The following is an 18,769-nucleotide window of genomic DNA, read 5'->3' on the forward strand; positions in this document are numbered from 1 at the left end:
AAAAAACATCAGTGATGAGGCGTTAGTCTTGGTGAATATATGACTAACATGTTGTTTGTACACGCTGGTTCACATGTTACAGGTGCTCAAGACAGATAATACAACTCCCACTACGTCTATGCATCATCGTGTCACTGTCAGTCTGTCACTTCTGCAGCACAGCAGCCCCCTGGTTGCCCGACACAAGGCGAGGGTCTGGAAAAACAAGGTATGAGCATGCACAGTACTGCCAATTGTGCAGTTGCATGAATATTTGAAAGCCATAGTCACAGGTGACGTGAGAATTCAAGCACAGCTCTGTAGCTAACTGGTCCTTGAACATATGGGGGGGTGTGATTACGGTCATGACCCTTTTCTCACCAAAATTAAAGCAATGGTGGCGACGAGGGAGGAAGAGAAAAAGCTAAATTCTACATTAACTAAAGGTCTTCAAAAGGCAGAGCTGATGAAACGTCGGCGGCGTTTGATGAGCCGAGCTGTACACTTGAAATAATCCCCCCCCGAGGGCACGAGCACGCGTAACAAACAACAACCCGCAAAGTGACAGATTCTCCCTCCAAACTGTGTTGACGAGAAAGGGCGGCGACAAACATGTGAGTGCATTGATATTGTGAACGAGTTAATAAGCCGCTATTCTCATGCGCGCTCTTTACAAACGCCATTCATCACTGTCGGGTGCTGTTTATCTCATGTGGGAGTGCCGTGCTGCACCATAAATCCGATTCCAATCACTTCCCCGCACCGAAATATGATGCAATTAAGAGGATGTGGTCGCACTTGTGGTGGGGGGTGGGGGGTGGGGGTGGGGGCATCTTGCAGATTCATTCCAGCCACAGAGAGAAAGGCTTCAGTTTCCTTGTCTGTGCTACAAGTGAGCATGGCACAGAATTATTTAGCGAGGAACATTTCAAAAGATCGATTCCCTTGTGACACACTGGGCCAATAACTCTGACAGGCTGGATGCCTTCACATATAAAACCCATTTAATCCACACGTGGGCTAAATGAGTTAAAACTGGGCCCATTAGATGCACACTCAGGGGCTGGCCTCCTCCCGCAGGACGTCAATAAGATGTAGTTTACAACACAGCAGATGTAAACAGCCTATTTATAGATATAAGGGCTGCGAAAAGAATTAGAGGTGTTCAATAGTGATTTAGTGCATTTAGAAGAGAGGGTGAAAGTCATTGATTTCAGAGAATAAAGGGGCCATGTGGAGAAAACTATAAAAGACCTCATTCAACGTATTGATCTTTAGCCTTTCTATGTCTGAAAGGACTAACATCCGTGTCATGAGCAGGAATCATGAACCAACTGCACGTGATCTATGTGTCCGGAGCTTAAGTGACAGCGAATTAATCAAACTGAGGTTTTACAGTCAGGAGCAGAAACAAGATGAGATCTAAACCCACACTGAGTTCTTCAATCAACCGGACCCATGTTCCTCACAGCTGAAACCACCCATGTGTGCAGAGGACCCATTTGGAGGCCGTTGTCTAATTGAGATTAAACCGCTGTATTTTTTGTCACAGGAGGTGAGGAGGACATTTCTGAAATTAAATGGACGCCCGCCCCCCTCCCCTCGTCCCCCCTCCCTCCCTCCCTCCCTCCTCTCTCCTCGCTCCACAAACTTGTACAATATCAGTATCTGGTCACGCGCCAGTGCGCAGGCTTAAATGAGAGAATTTGGCAGGCCTGCCTGTATTAACGACCCGGGCGGCGTTGTGAGGTTGAAAAGCCACGGTGCTCACAAAAGGAGATGGGCCTGGATTTCGCCTTGGATTAGTCCGCGAAGCAGGAAACAGTGTGAAGGAGCAGTATTGATGTAACCTCTTCCAGGAGGTGGAGTAATTCCCAAAAATAAAGAGGATCAGTCCCACAGGAGGGAGTTGGATTTGAGATCCGAAGCACTCGCGTCTCAAAGCAACTGTCAAAATCCATTTCGACAAATGGATTTCCAGACGCTCAGCCTGACTGTTCACAGCAACAAGAGAATTGTTGTTGTGACCCGATGACTACGAGGTACAATCCCATTGAGCAGCTTGTATCCCCCCCACTCTCCTTTTCACTGCCCCCTTCACTTCCTTGGAATAATGCAGCAGTATATCTGATGCTGGTAAAACACTCATCCCCTCTTCCTGCGATGGATTTAACTGCTTCATGGTAAGTGACGTGGATTAGCAGCCAGATAAATCACTGGACTTGATATTAGTCTGCAAAGTGCACAATGCACAATGCTCTCATCTGCTAATCTGGATCTACTCACACACATCACACACACTGTTCTATCTTAGTGAGGACACTAAAGGCAAGCACTTCCCAGTCCAGTTGGTGGCGCACTCTTGTTTGGTTGCAAGGAGGAGAAGAGGAAGATGAAGAGAGGCTGTGGGAGGAGACCTGCCGGTACCCGAGCTTGGTCGTGATGAGAACAAGTACGCAGCTCTCAGCAGGAAGTGTTGATCCTGAATCTAATTCTATCCCAAGTCTCAAACAGCTCTTTGAAAGTGGGTCAGAAAGTGAGGACGGGCCAAAATGTCCTGGATTTCCCAAAATGTCCTCACTCCATGAAGACAGATTCATAGTTTCCACGTCTGCCAGTCCACTGGGGTCTCTATGGTCGTCCCTGGTGACGTACATGTCCTCATCCACCCATGTCCACGTGCAGCTCAAAGCTGTGACTTCAATGACTGAACCAGGTTTAATATGTCCACCTCCTGGAATGCGATGTGGGATCAGGTGCCCATGCACAGAGCACCAGACTGATGTTAGTATGAATGGAGCCGTGGGCTTGTACCTGTGACTGGAACAAGTATTCAACTCTCTGCAGACATGGATCTGGACAGTATGGTCAAACCTTATCGTTACACTGAACCTAAGTCCAAACCTAACTGTCGAATCAACTTAGACCCATTGAGAGGGCGTCAGAAAGTGAGGAGCGGCCAAAATGACCTCACTCTGCAACATCTGTTTTAAAGGTCCACACAAAGAAACAAGTTAAATGCTTTAAGTTGATAATATGCAGTCAATAAAAGTTGCATCATATGTTTCAAGGTCTGATGAATCTAAGTCATATCAGACTAAACAGTATTTTAGGGACATAATAATACTATGATGTTTGTTGGCCACAGTCATCATTGCATTAAAAACCCCTGGATGAAGCACTACAAACACACACACACACACACACAGACACACACAGACACACACCGGACCCTGCTTACTATTTGAAGGAGAACATGCACAGAACAGCAGATTAAGTCTGGTGGAGGTTCTTGGGCTCATCCACACACTGACAGGTCGCAGCTCAGGAAACCAAAGCATCCAAAGTCCAACCTTCCCCATCAAGTGAACACCTGCACTGGTACCACTGGTCTGTGCAGCCTCCTCACTGGACTCTGCCACTAACTCTCCCAGCAGAGGTCAAACCCTGAGCAGCTGATGCCTCCTGCAGAACCGTTCATTCAGTTTCACTTCCAGCACCAGCGTCCGCGCGGCTGCAGGAGAACGCGCAATTAGTGGCTCCGGGGAGGCGCACGGACACGCAACACACACATGCACGCACGCACACACATGTATTATCTAGGAGCACCTACCGGCGTCTGTCTCCGTGTCCGCGTCGACGCACCTCGCTCCCCGGACACCGCGCTCCGTCCTCTCCGCTCCACACCGCGCGGCTGTGCCTCCGCTGCTCTGCGCCGTGCGCTCCCGGAGGTGGGAGGAGGAGGCGGAGGAGAGGAGCCGGCCAATCAGCGGCCACCTGACGGGAGATGGAGGAGAGCAGCCAATCACGTCCCCGGCCGAGCATGATGCTGCTTCTTGCTTTAACTTGTGTGTCTGTCTGTGTGTGTGTGTGTGTGTGTGTGTGTGTGTGTGTGTGGTGTGTGTGTGTGTGTGGGGGGGTTGACTTTGGAGCGACTGTCTGTCAGGTCATGGCCGAGCAAGGTGATGGAATCTGGGCCAAAATAAAGACACGTCCCGGTGAAACTGCGGAGGAGGGATGAGAGGACAGCGCTTATTAAACTAGATGATAATGCAACATGTGAATATGAGTTCACTGAATTAATTACAGTCCTGGTTTCTAAGTTAATTAACATCCATTCATCCGCCCATCCATCCACCCATACATCCATCCACTATCTACAGCAGATTGAATGTATTTAATTGAATGGATGGATGGTCTGTGTAAATTGAAATAATTACAATCAGTGGTCTATAAGCATACAATAAAGCTTTATATTCTATTCTCTTTCATTCAGTGTACTTCAAGGAAAACACAATGCTCCTCTCTTCATTAGCCGTTTGATTTTGCTTTGCAGCGAGGGAGCAACCACACACAATATGCTGCATTAAAGTAATTCCCAGTCAACCGTCCCAAACTTTGAAATCACTGCTCCTCTCTGTAGGCCGATACGTGCTGTGATCATTTCTCACATGCAGCACATCTTCCAAAAGTCTTTTTAAAACATAAAATCTGTCTTAACGGTTCCCCCGAAAGTGTTTCCTCTTTCTGCTGCGATGTAGGACGGAGATAACACAAACAGGAAACCTGAATATACATCAATTTATATGTAATAAAGTTTGAGTATGTTGAGTGACAGCTGGAAGACATAATATATGGAAATGAACTGGAATATATGGAATGAACCTTGAAAATGTAAAAATTATTGATCTCTTATTTTATCTACTTGATTTTAATGTAAATCACTTTGAGCTGCATAAATAAAGTTTATTATCATTTTTATTATATAGTTTAGTTAATAATATATGGAACATATGGAATGAACCTTGAAAACATGAATAATAAAGCCTTGCCTTTTTTTGACCTACCTTTTGCAGGTATGTACTTTATTTCTTATAAATTCATTATAAATTTAGAAATAGTAAATGTTATACATATCTATCACCAGATTGCATCACACTGTGCTCAAATACGATTTGAGCTGAATAATAAATGACTTGGATTTATCAGATGTAATGAGCAGGGAAACATATGATGCAACTTTGTTTGACTCTGCAAAAGACTTGAAAGAACGAGCAGGTTATTGAAAGTTGAGGACGTGCGACTGGGAACCAGTTTTCTACAGGAGCCCAGTGTGGACAAACCAAACAGTGGCTCTGCAGAGGGCCCTTCGTGTTTTTATGTTACCTGGAGGCCACCGTAGATTCTCTCACGTGCTTGGAAGTCAGCTCCCCAAAAGTGAATCCAAAGTGGGTTGACTGCCTCCTGGTGGCTGGCTGCAGTAAAGATCATAAATCCCTCCTATCAGTGTTACTTGATAGGACACTTGGGTAGTTCTTATCACACCGATGTTTGTTTAAGTGGTAATTTTACTAGTAAGTTTGGTTTTAATTAGTTTTTTTGATGCTACAATTACGTGACAATATATTTTGTGTACTTTTTAATACAGCGGGGTTAATATACACATCGCTGCTTATTGGTTGACACTTCGGACACACCCACCAAAAGAGAGAGAACATACCTCAAAGCCGCCGCACGTCGTTTGGTGCAAACATGTCGTTCAGCCTGGAAACTGCTGCAAGACAGGAGCTGAACCCAAGTGTTTCAGACAGAGGCTGAAAGGAGGAGCTGCAGCAAAGGACAGTCTGAGGAAAGTGATGTTTTCTGACCATTAGAGCATGAAAACCAAGAATCTGAAGAATCCTTTGAGCTATTTGACAGTGGGTGTATTTATCATCTGTTCCCTATGTGTTTGGATGGACAGTTTGTCTGGGTTCATAACTGCCCTGCATGGCGGCAGAGTAAACAATTAAAAATGCACAAAATTGCATGTGCTTTGGAAAGTCAGTGACGTTAGAGAAACAAAAAAACAGCCCAATTAAAAAGATGCCAAACAGCATTTTAGTAAAGGAAACTAAATTATTGATCCGGCAACACTTTCCACCGACTGAAGGGACGTGTTGGCATGAACGACACTGAATCTGTGCGGCTGACACTAAAGTACAGTTTTTCCGCTGCTGTTATTAACATCGCAGTGTTTTCTCTTTGCAGCCAATTACGCTGTGTGTTCAAGCTGCAACTGAGAGGAGGGAGAAGAATCTGTCAGAGGTGACAAAAGCCACCTAATGGAAAAATCTGTAACTCCTACAACAGGCCTGCTCAATCAGTGGAAATCAATAGGCCTTTTCGCCAAAGAGATCCGAGCTGGACTGTGTTATCTAGGTGGGTCATACATCAAGCCGCCAGCCCCACAAAGGGGACACGGCTAAGTACCATCACTGCTGCCTGCTCCTGCGTGCGCCCACTGATTAAAAAGTCGTACGCCGTCGAGTTCATGAAGCTTTATTTCAGGACATACCAGAAATGAAAAAAACAAAAAAACAAACCAAAGCCGACAGCCATTCGTCCAAAGAAAAACAGAGTTAATGCAAGTTTTTGAAAACAAAGCTCTGTTTGGGTCGGTCAGCCAAAATATATAGATATGCATATAAGAGACATACAAGGACAAATATTCCATTTCTCTGCACTCCAGGTGCATTCATCAAACAAAGCTAGATATAGAAGAAAAGAAGATTTTTAAAACAGTACAAAAACACTAAATTAAAACCGAGCAGTTCATCTCTCCATGGACACTGATGTGAAATTATATGGTCAACTCCTCCTGGTTATTAAAGCGCTGAATTCAAGGGTCGTCGCTGTCGTCGTCGTAGTATCTGTTCCTCTTGATCTGCTCCTCCACGGTGAGGCCTTCATCTTCATCGTCCCAGCCTGTGCCGCTCTCATCCTTCCCCTTCGCTCCTTCGGCTTCATCCACGCTTCCTTTCGCTTCTATCCCGAAATCCAAAAGGTCATCCAGCGCCGACACCGCAGGCATCTCCCCGGTGGACTGACCGAAGGCCTCAGATTTGAAATCCGATAGCAGGCCGGAGCTGCTGGTGCTCAGGACGGCGAAGATGTCCTCCAGGAAGCTGGACGTGCTGATCTTCGGCTCGGCGGCCTCGTCTCGGAAAGCGGACGCTCCCCCGGCTGTCTCTGTGAAGAAGTTAGTGTCTGAATAGTCTGTGGCGTCAGCGCATTTGGCACCCGCTGGCACGAAAGCATCATCCCTCTGTGCCAGTTGCAGCACTTCGCTTGGCATCCAGTTTGACTCCTCACAGTGATCGGCTCGGAAGAAATCTGTCACTGGAGCTGGATCTGTGAAAAAGAGCGGCTGGTTTTCCTCGTCCTCACTCAGCTCTTTAAACAGGACTTCCTGCACCTGGACATTATTGTTATTATTGTTGGCGTTTGCGTTCAGCACCTGTTCCGCCGTCGCCTCCTCATCTACTAACGTCACCTTCGCAGCCTCTAAATTGCTCATTCCATCATTTCTTCCTTTCTCTACCTCCTTCCCACTCTCCATCTGCCCCTCGTGTCCATTCACTTTCACTTCCTCCACCTTTTCTACACGTCCCTCCTCCTTCTCATCCACAGCTCCATTCCCTTTGCTTTGTTCTCTCTCCGCCACTCCAGGGTGCATTTCAGAGTCCATTTCAGAGCCCACTTGTGCCCCGGCCTCAGGGCCACCGTTTGATTCTTTCGTTTCTTGAGTGTGAGCAACACTCAGCGGTTCCTCGGCGACCGCTGTGGGGGAAGCCGGGGTCTCTTCAGACTTTTTCACGCTCTCTAATAAACAGCCACCCTCCTGCGCTTTGTCATCTTCCTGGGGTCCATTTTGTGCTGGAGCTGCAGGAATATCGGCCTCTTTAAATGAAGGTTTCTCAGGCGAATTCAGGTCGTGGCTCTCCTGGGCTGAGTCCTCCTTCGGGGGCCACGGCGGCTTCACCAACTTCAACTCCTCCTCCACGGTGAAAGCTTTCTTCGGTGAATCGGTTTGCGGAGGCCACACGACAGAAATCTTACTACTGAGCTTTTTGTTTTCATCCACAGATTTGCTTGTATCATAATCATGAGTTGCTAATGTGCCGTGAGCGGGGGAACATCCGGAATCCATGACTTTCTTCTCAGGTGATGGTGATTTGACTTTTTCAGCCGGATTCTGCTGCTGGTTCTTGTTATTCCATAGTTCTTTGTGTGGTTTCTGTCCAAATCCCTCGTCGTAATTTCCTTTGGACTTGAACAGTTGCTTGTAGTGTGGTTTGCAGTACATTCGTCCATGGAGAGAGGCGTAGTTGCCAAGACTATTGAATAAGGAAGAGAAAAACAACAGTTTAAAATAGAACATGAAACGATGAGGATGCTTTGTGCGCTTGTTGTCGGTGCAGCTTCACCTTAGTTTGCCTCTGCAGTGTTCACAACGAAAGCAGTTTTTATGGAAGTTGTGTTTGTCTGCGATCAGCGACTCCATGGGGTAGACCCTCTTCCGACACGCCCTGCACACTTCGGACTCTGGAATTCGAGTTTTCTGCAAAAGGAAAAAGAGGTTAACGGTTTATTTAGCAGCTCCGATTTCCTTTTTATCTCCCAGGAATAAGGTCATTAGGTGCAAATGATACAGAGAAAACAAACAATTAATTGGTGCATTTAATTACTAATGATTCCCAGAGCAGTGGTCGTCTAACCGTTGAACATGCAGCAATACAGGCTCCCTCAAAATCAGTGTGGACACAACAGGGACTTTTCCCTCACATAATATTTAAATAGAAAATAATGATGTGGGTCTTGAGAGAAATAAAGAAAAACACAACAAAATAAATATAGAAAAGTCAGTCAAATCAGAGACACGTCTAAATGTGAGAGTAACACAAATAGTATCAGCAAACCATTACAAAGCCCAAGCAGTGTTATAACTAAAGAATTAGAAATGCATATAATGGTGTGTTTGTCATTATTACAGTAAAAGCTTTGCAAATTCACTTATCACTATATTTTAAAACCTTCCTTCACTTTGGAAATCACCTAAAATTCATTCAAAGTGTTGTTTCCTTCCTGATGGAGACATTTCCACCAGCTCTGTGCTGCTGCTGCTGCAGTGAACACAGCATCACACACCCGGGCAGCAGACATATTAGTGTTAGCATCAGCTTCACACATCAGAGGATAAACAGGACAAAGTTTAACCTGTGAATGTTAAAAGATGTTAAAACACCCGGAGCCGTTTCAAACAAAACACATTCAAAGCAAATCAAGGGACATAAAAAACATGAATGCTTCTTTTCTTTCCACACAATGCAGCAGAAGTGCTTCACACACCGAGCGTGTTATCACACACCGTCACGCCTCATGCTGCACAGCGCGGTTTACCCGTCATCACGGTCTCCTGGTGGCGCGTTACGACCTGAGATGTCCTCTGCTCCGTGACACTGAAACCCAGGTTCTGGAAAACTCCCTGGCTCTCGGCCCACGACTCCTGGAAGCTCCTCAGCAGTTCCTCGGTGGAGGCCTCGGGGGGCACGGCCACCGTTGGAACTTTGCCCCTCACCACGTCGGCGTAGGACGGGGGGTTGCCACGGGTCAAGGAGCTCCCAGAGTGCATCTCGCTGCTTATCTCCGTCGACATGCTCCCGCCATCATCGATGCTGCAGAATTGCTCAGTGACCGATGTGGTTTCAGAGTGACCGAGCGACTCAGGAACGCCCGACTCGGATTCTCTTCTCTCGATTTGCTCCCTCAGCTCTCGAGCCGCCTGAGAACTGTGCTCTCCGGTCTCGAACACATTCTTTATGGCTTTAACGTTGAATGTTGGGATTTCCTCAGTTCTCGGCGTGTGCGGCTCAGCCTCCGGGTCCTCCGTGTCACTGCCCAGCCTCTCTGTGATCACGATGGGTTCCTTTCTGGCGTAGACTTTTGGTTTTGGAGATTCAAACCTGTTCACCAGCTTAGACAAGTCAACTCTGGGGAGATCCTCTTTCAGGATATCTATGATCACGGCCTCGGCGCCCTCCTCCGCATCAGGCCCCAGACGTTCTGGGATATCGATGGGATCCCTCCGCATGTACATCCTGGTCACCTCCGCCTTCTGCGCATCCTCAAAGAACGACTTCTTGTCCCTGACTGTCGTCATTGAATCCCCCAATTCTACGACATCCACCGACCCCTGCTCGCTCCTCTCCACGGGAGTCCCCCTGTCGCCAAAGGGAGACGACTGCTCTCTATCGGCGGCGAAACACTCAGGTGTCACCGCAGGAGGCGGAGGGGTGGCGTCGCAGGAGAGCTTGGAGGTAGTGTCCCGCAGCTTCATCAGCTTCTCGGAGCGGTTCATGGTGGGAGAGGGCGTGGCCCGGCTCAAGGCGGATGTGGGCGTGAACGACCTGCGAAGGGGAGGCGGAGGCGTCCTGATGGATTTGTAGGGCGGAGGAGAGGGCGTCACTCTGAGCGGAGAGTCCACCCTCCTCGACTCAATGCTAATGAAGGTGGGGGAGGGAGTGCGGATGCTTGCTAACGGAGACGACACGCGGTGATCAATCAGCTCCTGGTGAACTTTGCTCTCTTGAACCGACTTTCTCTCCTCCACCACCTTCTTTTCAGTTTTGGACGAACTGATCTTTGACATCTTTGCAGTCGCAGCATAGTAAACTTTCTTGTCTGGTTTTGGAAGCACCAGCGGCGGCGCTGGCGATGCTGGTGGTGCTGGTGATGCTGGTGGTGCTGGTGATGCTGGTGGTGCTGGTGATGCTGGCGTTGCCGGCGGTGGCACAGGCGGTGGCACAGGCGGTTCCTCTTTTTCCACGACTGTCATCTTCTGCTCAAAAAACGTGAGCTTTGTTTGAATGATGTTTTTCACATAAAACATCATCTCTTTCAACTTCTTCTTACTTTGCTGTTTAATTGCTATTTCACCTAAGTTCTTCTTCTCCTCCGAGCCGATCAGCCACTCAGCGAGCTCGTTTATAACCGTCCTGACAGCCTTGGAGTCTATTTTGCTCGGCGTGCCCTCCAGCTCCTTTATTTGAACGAGCAGCTTCCGCATGACATTACATTTCTCTAAATCTGTGATTTCTTCACAATGAGCCTCGTCTTTATGACTCATTTTTCCCGTCCCTTTCACACACACGTATTTAGGCTCACCTTTTGAAATCCCTGCCTTTATCTTACTTGTCTCCGTGTTTCGTTGCTGCGTCTGAACGAGGCTCTCGGTCACCACCACCTCCTCGTGTATGTGCACGCGCTCCTCCTTCATGCTCTGCTGACTGTGGGAGACAGACACGTGGCCTTGTCCTTGATGAGCTGCTCCAGATGTTATCTTTGTCATCTTAGGCACTGAAACAGTAACAGACGGGGACAGCTTCACCTCCGTCTCATTTTTGTGAGTTTGCTTTCCCTTCTTCACCTCCACTTCCACCTCCTTGGCAGGCGGGGTCACCTGCTTTATCTTCACCTCCGTTTCTGACGTCAGCTGTTTGCTTTCCTGCTTCACTTTGGTCTCACTTCTCTGAGACACAACGTGTTTCTCCTGCTGTAAATGCATCTCACTTTTCACCACCTCCTTTTGTCCGTCTCCTTTCTCCTCTTTCTTTTCCGTCGGCAGCTTAAAGGTCTTCACCTTGAAACTCGGAGTTACCTTTGGGATTTTAGTGGGTAGAGAAGGACTCATTTTCCCGTCCTGTGTCAGAGGCACATTAATATTCTTCACATCTTTAGCTTTCAATGTCACTGCAGCCTGGCTTTGAAGATTTTCCTGGACGGCAGAGATTGACTGGGCGCTGAATTCCTGAACCGAAGAAGTCACATTTGAGTACGACTGGATACTGGAGGCCTCATGATGAGACTGAGAAAGATGTCTGGTTGCTGTATGATTAACAGCCTCAGCCGAGGCGAGTATCTTTTCTGAGGATTGCTCACTGGTGATGTGCTTTTTTTCCGAGGACACGTTTGAGAATCCAGCAGCTGATTTCTTATTGGCCACTGAGATGGAGGGTTTGCTCAGAGGGATGTGTGAGGGGGTTTTCTTCACAGGTGTGAGCTCCTTTTTGGAAACTGTCTTGACTTCTTCTGTCTTCTCTTTGCTCTCCTCCATGGCCACAGACGGCTCAGAGGAGAGCATATTAATTGGAGGAGAAGTGGGGGTTGTGACTCTACTCTTGTCCACATCCTCTTTCTCCATCATCTGCTGGCGGAATCTCTCCTCTGCCAGCATGAGGGGGGTTTTGAATTTGCGGGCGTAGGGTCGAGCCTTCGGGGCCGGAGCAGGGTCAGGAGGTGGGGGCAGTTTGATGGGAGGCACAAATGCTTTTCTTTCTTTTTGCGCTGGTTTCACAAGCGGGACGTTTGGTATTTTTGTCGCTGACACAGACGTGGATTCAGACTGACTGTGTTCGCTTGTTTCGATCTTTTGCGTCGTTTCCTTTTTCACCTGCTGAACTGTGACTTCCTCCTTGGCTGCTTCTTGATGGGGCGGCAGCTGAGGTGGAGGCGGAGTCGGCGGCGTCGGCTGCTTCTTCTGCCATTTGGGTTTGACTTGCACGGGCTGCTTCGGGGTTTCCGGCTGCTTGGGCACTTTGAATAAAGGCCTGCTGATGATGGGTTTGCCCAGCTTGCTGGGAGGGGGCGGCTGAGGCATGGCGTTGAGCTCTTGCTGCGAGGGAGGCGGTGGGAGGAAATCTTGGCCGCTTGCAGATGGTGGAGGTGGCGGCGGAGGAGGAGGCAGATAAAAGTCAGCTTCAGACTTTGTGCTTTCCACGGGAGGCGGAGGTGGCGGCGGTGGGAGGTCGCTGTCCTGCATGGGGATGGACGCCGGGCTCTCCAGCACGGGTGATGGCGGCGGAGGGAGGGACAGCTCGGACTCTGAGGGTGGGGGCGGTGACGAGGGGGGAGGGGGGAAGTGAATCTCTGGCTTCACCTTTTTGATCACTTTCACATCGAGGTTGCAGCGATCGCTCTTCATACTTTTCATTTTTCCCATGACAGCTTTGCTCTGCGACGTCGACACTTGCTCGGACACTTTCACATTCTGCTTCACAGTTTTCTCCGTCACTGTCGTCTGCACTTGTCTGATCGTCTTCGTTTCGCATGTTTGCTTGTTTGAAACGTTTGTCTGGGACGTGATTTTCACGTCTTTCGTCACATCAGCTGCCCTCGTCTCCGTTTGATCATTAGTTTGTTTACTCTTAATCACAAAAGGCTTTGGCGGCTGTATTTTCTGAGCAGGCAGAGCTTTCTGCTTCTGTTCCTTTATGCTCCTGTGCTGAGAGGCCCCAGTGGTGCTGTCTGTTTTGGCTACAGTAACAGAGAGGCCCTCTTGGGTTATTACCTGTGTTTTCACTGATTTGCTTTCGTCGTGCCGCTGTGTGTGCTTCTGTGACTCACTGCTCTGAGAGAGGTTTTTCACAGCGGGGGCAGGATTGACTGCTGCACTCTCACTCCCGGATTCGTGCACACATTCAGGCTCCCCTTGCTTTCCAGTTAATGGATTCTTCACGGGCACTTTTGCTTTCTTGGGAGAATGTATACGTTTTGGTTTTGAATACTGTTTTCTCTGCATGAGACACTTAATCGCTCCTTGAACGTCGCCTTTTAACACCTCCTCTTTTTCCACCTGCATCCCCTCCTGTCCTTCATAGAGAGACTTTATGGATGTTTTCACGTCTCCCTCGGTGCTTCCCCTCCGCTGCATTCTTGAAGACGCTGACGGCTCGAGCAAAAGCTGGATCGTGGCTTTAACGTCGCCCTGCTCGCTCACTTGATGCTGGTAAATCTTCTTGTCACTCGACGCCTCGTATAAGCTCTGCACGGCGGTGTGAACGTCTCCTTTCAAGATCTCCTCCTTTTCCACCTCTTTTATAGCTTGCGTCGCCTCCTCCAGCGACTTCAGGGTCCCTTTGATATCACCTGGCACTAAATCCTCCAAGGTCACTTCCGTTTTAGTGCTTGCAGATTTCTCCAGAGACACGAGAGCACCTCTAATGTCTCCCCTGACGATTTCTGGCTTTTCCATCTCTTTGGCCTGATGCTGCGCCTCCTCCAGGGACCTCAGGGTCATTGGTATGTCTCCCTTCACCACCTCCTCTTTCTCTATCACCACTCTCTGATTGACAGCTTGCGTTAGTGAATCCAGGGCTGCGTTCAGGTCACCTTTAACGATATCCATCGTCTCCAGGTTCCTGAAGGTCACTGACGGCTCCGTCATGAAGACTTTAACAATGCTGTGCACGTCACCGGGAACTATTTCATCCTCGGCCACTGTCCGGCCAATCTGCTGCTGATTCTTCCGCAGCAGGATTTTGGTCTCTACGATGTCACCTCCTATGATGCGCTCCTTTTCCGCTTCCTCCTGGACCTCATTGGATTCGCTCTGGAGCTGTTTCAGGTAATCCAGCGCTCCGGACTCGATGCACGTGGAGTAAAAGCTGACGTTGCCCCTCTCCGTGTCTCCGACCTTTATCTTCTTAGAGTCTTCCCCACCGGAGTTGGAGAGGAGGCGGTGAAGCGTTCGGCTGACGTTCCCCTGTACGATATCCTCTTTCTCCATGCTGGCCCTCTCATCTTTATTCAAGAGGGAATAGATGGTCATCCTCACGTCGCCTTTCTCGTCCTCCTGAATCAGAATGCCACGCTTGGAGGAGCCCTCGTTCTTGAGCAGATTGTTTATGGCCTCTTGAATGTCACCGCGGATAATTTCCTCTCTTTCAACATTGATCCCCCGTTCCTGGCTGAACAGCTGCTTCACCGTCGTGTCGATGCTCCCTCGCTCCTCCACGTCCACCGTTATCCCCCTCTCCGCGCCCTCCCTGCGGTTCAGGAGGTTCATCATTATGTGGCTTAGATCCCCTCTGATAATCTCCTCTTTTTGAATTTGTGGCACGTCCTGATTCATGAGTTTGAACTTCGCCATGCGAACATCACCGATCTCGTCGGCCTCAATGAGGATACCTTGTGAGTCGACCATTTTCTGACAGTAAAGCTCCTCTAGCGTCTCTTTGACGCTTTTGCCTAATATTTCTGTCTTCTCCATGCTGCTCTCGTTGAAGTCGTGGAATGGCGTGGTCTCAAATAGCCACGTTGTTGTCTTCACGTCGCCTTGTGGGATTTCCTCCTTTGTCACAGCGAGCTCGGTGCCGTCGGACTCTTTGATGCTGTCGAGAGGCTGCTTCTCAAAGAGCCACACAGACTGTTTGACATCCCCTTTCATTACTTCCTCCTTTGTCACTCGCTCCATGCCATCGTACTCGACGCCTTCGCCGTGGATCTCATCCATCGTGCGGGTTTCAAACATCCACGTGGCAGATCTGACGTCGCCTTTCTGGATTTCGCTCACGCTGACGGTTCTGATGTACTTCTGAGACGTCTCGTCGGCCTCGAACCGCTGCGTGTTTGTCTTCACGTCGCCGCCTTGGATATCATCGATTGTTTTTGACCTCACTTTTATTTCCTCTGTGATTTCATCCAGAGGTTGCGTTTCAAACCTCCATCTGGCGGAGCTGACGTCTCCTTTGTTGATGCCTTCCTCAGTCACAGCTTTGATAACATACACCTCCTCTGAATCTCTGATGGAATCCAGCGGCTTTGTTTCAAACAGCCAGCGCGCCCCCACCACATCCCCTCTCATGATTTCCTCCTTGGTAACCGTAGTTACTTCATGATAATGACCCTCCTTGTCTCGGATGGCATACAGCGGTTGAGATTCAAACATCATGGTGTAGTTTTTTACATCCCCTCTTTCCATTTCATCCCTAAAGATACTTGTGAGTTTTGAAATATCCATCTCAGAGGACTCCTCTTTGATTTGATCCAGAGAGTACGTCTCAAAAATGAAGCGACTTTTGTCCACGTCTCCCCCCTGGACGTCGACCACAGTGCGAGTCTCCTTCGCCTCTGTGACGTCCTCGCGGATGGCGTCCATCGGCTGGTTCTCAAACATCCAGGTGCAGTTGACCACGTTGCCCTTCTGGATGTCCTCGGCCTGCTGCGTCTTCAGCCTGTGCATCGTCTCCCCCGAGGTGGAGCTCATGATGTCCGAGGAGCGATTCTCGAAGATGTACTTCATCCGGGAGACGTCTCCTGACTGGATGTCGATTTCCGTCACCCTCCTGAAAGAGCTGCTGTCCTCGCCCGTGAGGTTTTCCAGATTCTCCGTCTCGAAAAGGAAGCGCGCCAGTCGAACGTCTTTTCCCTGGACGTCCTCTTGATTTACCGTGCACGTTTTCAGAATGGTCTCCGACTCGGTGTGATCACGTATGTTGTCAAGCGTCTGCGTCTCAAAGAGCCACGTGCATGTTTTGACGTCACCTCTCTGCACCACCTCGGCGCCCGCCTCGCTCTTCTCCGTCTTCTCGTACAGAACATCCATCGGCTGAGTCTCAAACAGCCACCTGCACGTCTTCACATCGCCTTTTTCTATTTCAATACCCTCCTTAGTTTTACCTTCTTCGTCATCTGTATTACACTTAATGGCGTCAAGCGGTTGGGTTTCAAACAACCACTTGGCGGTTTTAACATCCCCCGACTCCATCTCCTGTTTGGAAATACCTTTAATGATCTGAAACTTATTGATGCTGTCGTCAAACTCGTCGATGGGCCGCGTCTCAAACATCCACCTGCAGCTGCGTACGTCGCCTTTCACGATCTCCTCCCGCCTCACCGTCCTCACCTCGTGGTAATGACCCGAGCTGTCCTGCATGGCGTACATAGGTGTGGATTCAAAGAGAACTCGGTTGGATCTGACAGAACCACTCGTGACGCCTTCAACCTGAATTTTCTGCGTCCCTTCACACTTACTTAAATCCATACTTTCAAACCGCTCTTTATAGTTTGTGACGTCTCCCTTATCAAGAGCTTCGATGTTCACTGTCCTGGAAATCTCCTTCCTCTCCTCTCTTATGTTCTCCAGCGGCTGGCTCTCAAACACCCACTTTTGATGCCTCACGTCACCCTTTTCTTCGTCGGACGCAACCATTTTCTTAAGTTTTCCCACTTCGAGCAGTTCTTTCAGATTCTCCATGGGCACCGTTTCAAAGAGATGTTTTGCGGATTGAACGTCGCCCCCTACGATCTCCTCAGAGGGCAGAGGTTGAGCGTTGGCGTTGTCTTTCAGCATGTCCATCGGCTGGGTCTCGAAGACCAGACAGTGTTTCCTCACGTCTGCTCCGAGGATTTCCTCCTTTTGCTTCCTGGAGACCTCCCACTCTTCATCCTTAATGGTGTCGAGAGTCTTTGTCTCAAAAAGCCATCTGCCTTTATTCACGCTGCCTTCAGCGTTGTCCTCCATGGAAATGCCACAGATCAGCTTCACCTTCGCAGGGTCTTTGTTGATCATATCCAGAGGCTGAGTCTCAAACATCCAGCGGGATGTCTTCACATCTCCTTTCTCGGTCTCCTCCTTGCGGATGGTGGTGATCTCCAGCATCTCACCTGAATCCCCCCTGATCACGCACATGGGCTGGGTCTCAAACATGCGAGTGGTCGTCTTCACTTCCCCTTTAATCTCTTCCAACTCCGACTTCAGGCTCAGGAAGTGGCTTTCCTCGATGGTTTCCGTTTTGCCGAGAGAATCCAGATGCTGCGTCTCGAAGAGATACCTGGCGGTTTTCACATCTCCTCCTGTGATGTCCTTGGCGACGCCATCATCCGCCTCTTGCTCATCCTCGAGGTAGATCTTATTCAGGCAATCCAGCGGCTGCGTCTCAAAAAGCCACGTAGCCGTGCGGACGTCACCTCTCGCCAGATCAGATGATTTCTGCGCCTGCTCGGTTGAATTCTCGGCCTCTGTGCTGAGAGCATCCATGGGCTTAGTCTCAAACATCCAGGCCGTGTATCTGACGTCTTTGCCAGCGATGATTTCCTGCTGAGCGATGTTCCTCACCTCATTCTCATCTGGGGTGTCGTCTTTAATCGTATCCAGTGGCTTGTTTTCGAACATCCAGCGCATGGACTGTACTTCCCCTTTGAGGATCTCCTCCCAATCCACGGACTCCCTGTCGGGGCTTGAGAGTTTACTCGAGCCGTTGCCATCATTCTCAAAATGATAGCACACCTGCTGGACATCACCCACCATTTCTTGGCTTTCCAGGTCCTTCCTCTGTGCTTCAGTGAGCTGACTCAGGAAATCTGCTTCCAGGTTCTTGCGGACCTCCGGGTGGATGTGTTTGTAGAGACGCTTCAGCTCGGCCATGCTCTTCTGTTTGAAATATTGCTCTTTACTGACTGTGTGCTTGTGTTGGGAGGCTGCATCCTGAGGCTGGGAGGAGCCGGCGTACTCTGGGACTTCCTGCAGAAAGTTTGAGGGTGGGGGAGGGAAATGCTCGGTCACCTCATAAGCCGCTGACGCAGAAGACGCCGCAGAGGACGCGGTCCTTACAGTGGAGGACGTGTCGTAGCTCGTCACTGCTGAAGCTCCGGAGGACGGATTCATCGGCGCCCATTGAAACTCCACGTCAACCTTCGGTGCATTTTTGGTTGAGGAAAGAAGGACAGTGAGGTACAGTTAGAAAATCTGACATTTTTCCATACGTGGGTCATGAGAAGGACTGAAAATGATTCAGGAAGTATTATATTTTTTCCCCAAAGCACCAAATAACAAAGTTAATTTGAAGGTAAAAGCACAAAAACAGACGACTCTCCTGTCAGATCTGTACATTTTCACTTGTGAAGGTTCCCGCAGTAATTACTGACTTGATATAGTGAAATGAATGAATATTCATTGAAGATCATTTTCACCGCAGACAGTCATGTGAGTTCTTGTTTCAGTCTGGGGTTTTTTTTGCCTTTTTAAAGTTTCAGACTTTGGCTGTGTAATGACATGAGGTCTTTTATCCGCTCCAATTTATTTTCCATCAACTGCTGGCACGCGCAATTTCCTTTTGATGATTTCATGATGGGGCCCCATATTCATACTGATACGTTACAAAAAAACTCCCAAACTATCGTATATTTAGAT

The 18,769-nt window shown here is 48.9% G+C and overlaps 1 protein-coding gene across 2 annotated transcripts in view; it reads right to left on the reverse strand.

The window, feature by feature from the left end:
- Positions 1 to 7,995: 7,995 nt before the first annotated feature.
- xirp2a (xin actin binding repeat containing 2a) overlaps positions 7,996 to 18,769 on the reverse strand; it is a 38,481-nt gene continuing 27,707 nt past the window's right edge. For both annotated transcript variants that reach the window (XM_035149828.2, XM_035149829.2), the window contains 3 exons: positions 9,202 to 18,271; positions 8,229 to 8,362; positions 7,996 to 8,138 (listed from right to left, as the gene is read on the reverse strand). In XM_035149828.2, coding sequence (XP_035005719.2) covers positions 8,268 to 8,362; positions 9,202 to 18,271 — 9,165 coding nt within the window. In that variant the 3' untranslated portion in view covers positions 7,996 to 8,138; positions 8,229 to 8,267. The remainder of the gene's footprint in view (positions 8,139 to 8,228; positions 8,363 to 9,201; positions 18,272 to 18,769) is intronic.

This window comes from Hippoglossus stenolepis, chromosome 24 (genome assembly GCF_022539355.2).
Source record: "Hippoglossus stenolepis isolate QCI-W04-F060 chromosome 24, HSTE1.2, whole genome shotgun sequence".
Classification (NCBI taxonomy): Eukaryota; Metazoa; Chordata; class Actinopteri; order Pleuronectiformes; family Pleuronectidae; genus Hippoglossus; species Hippoglossus stenolepis.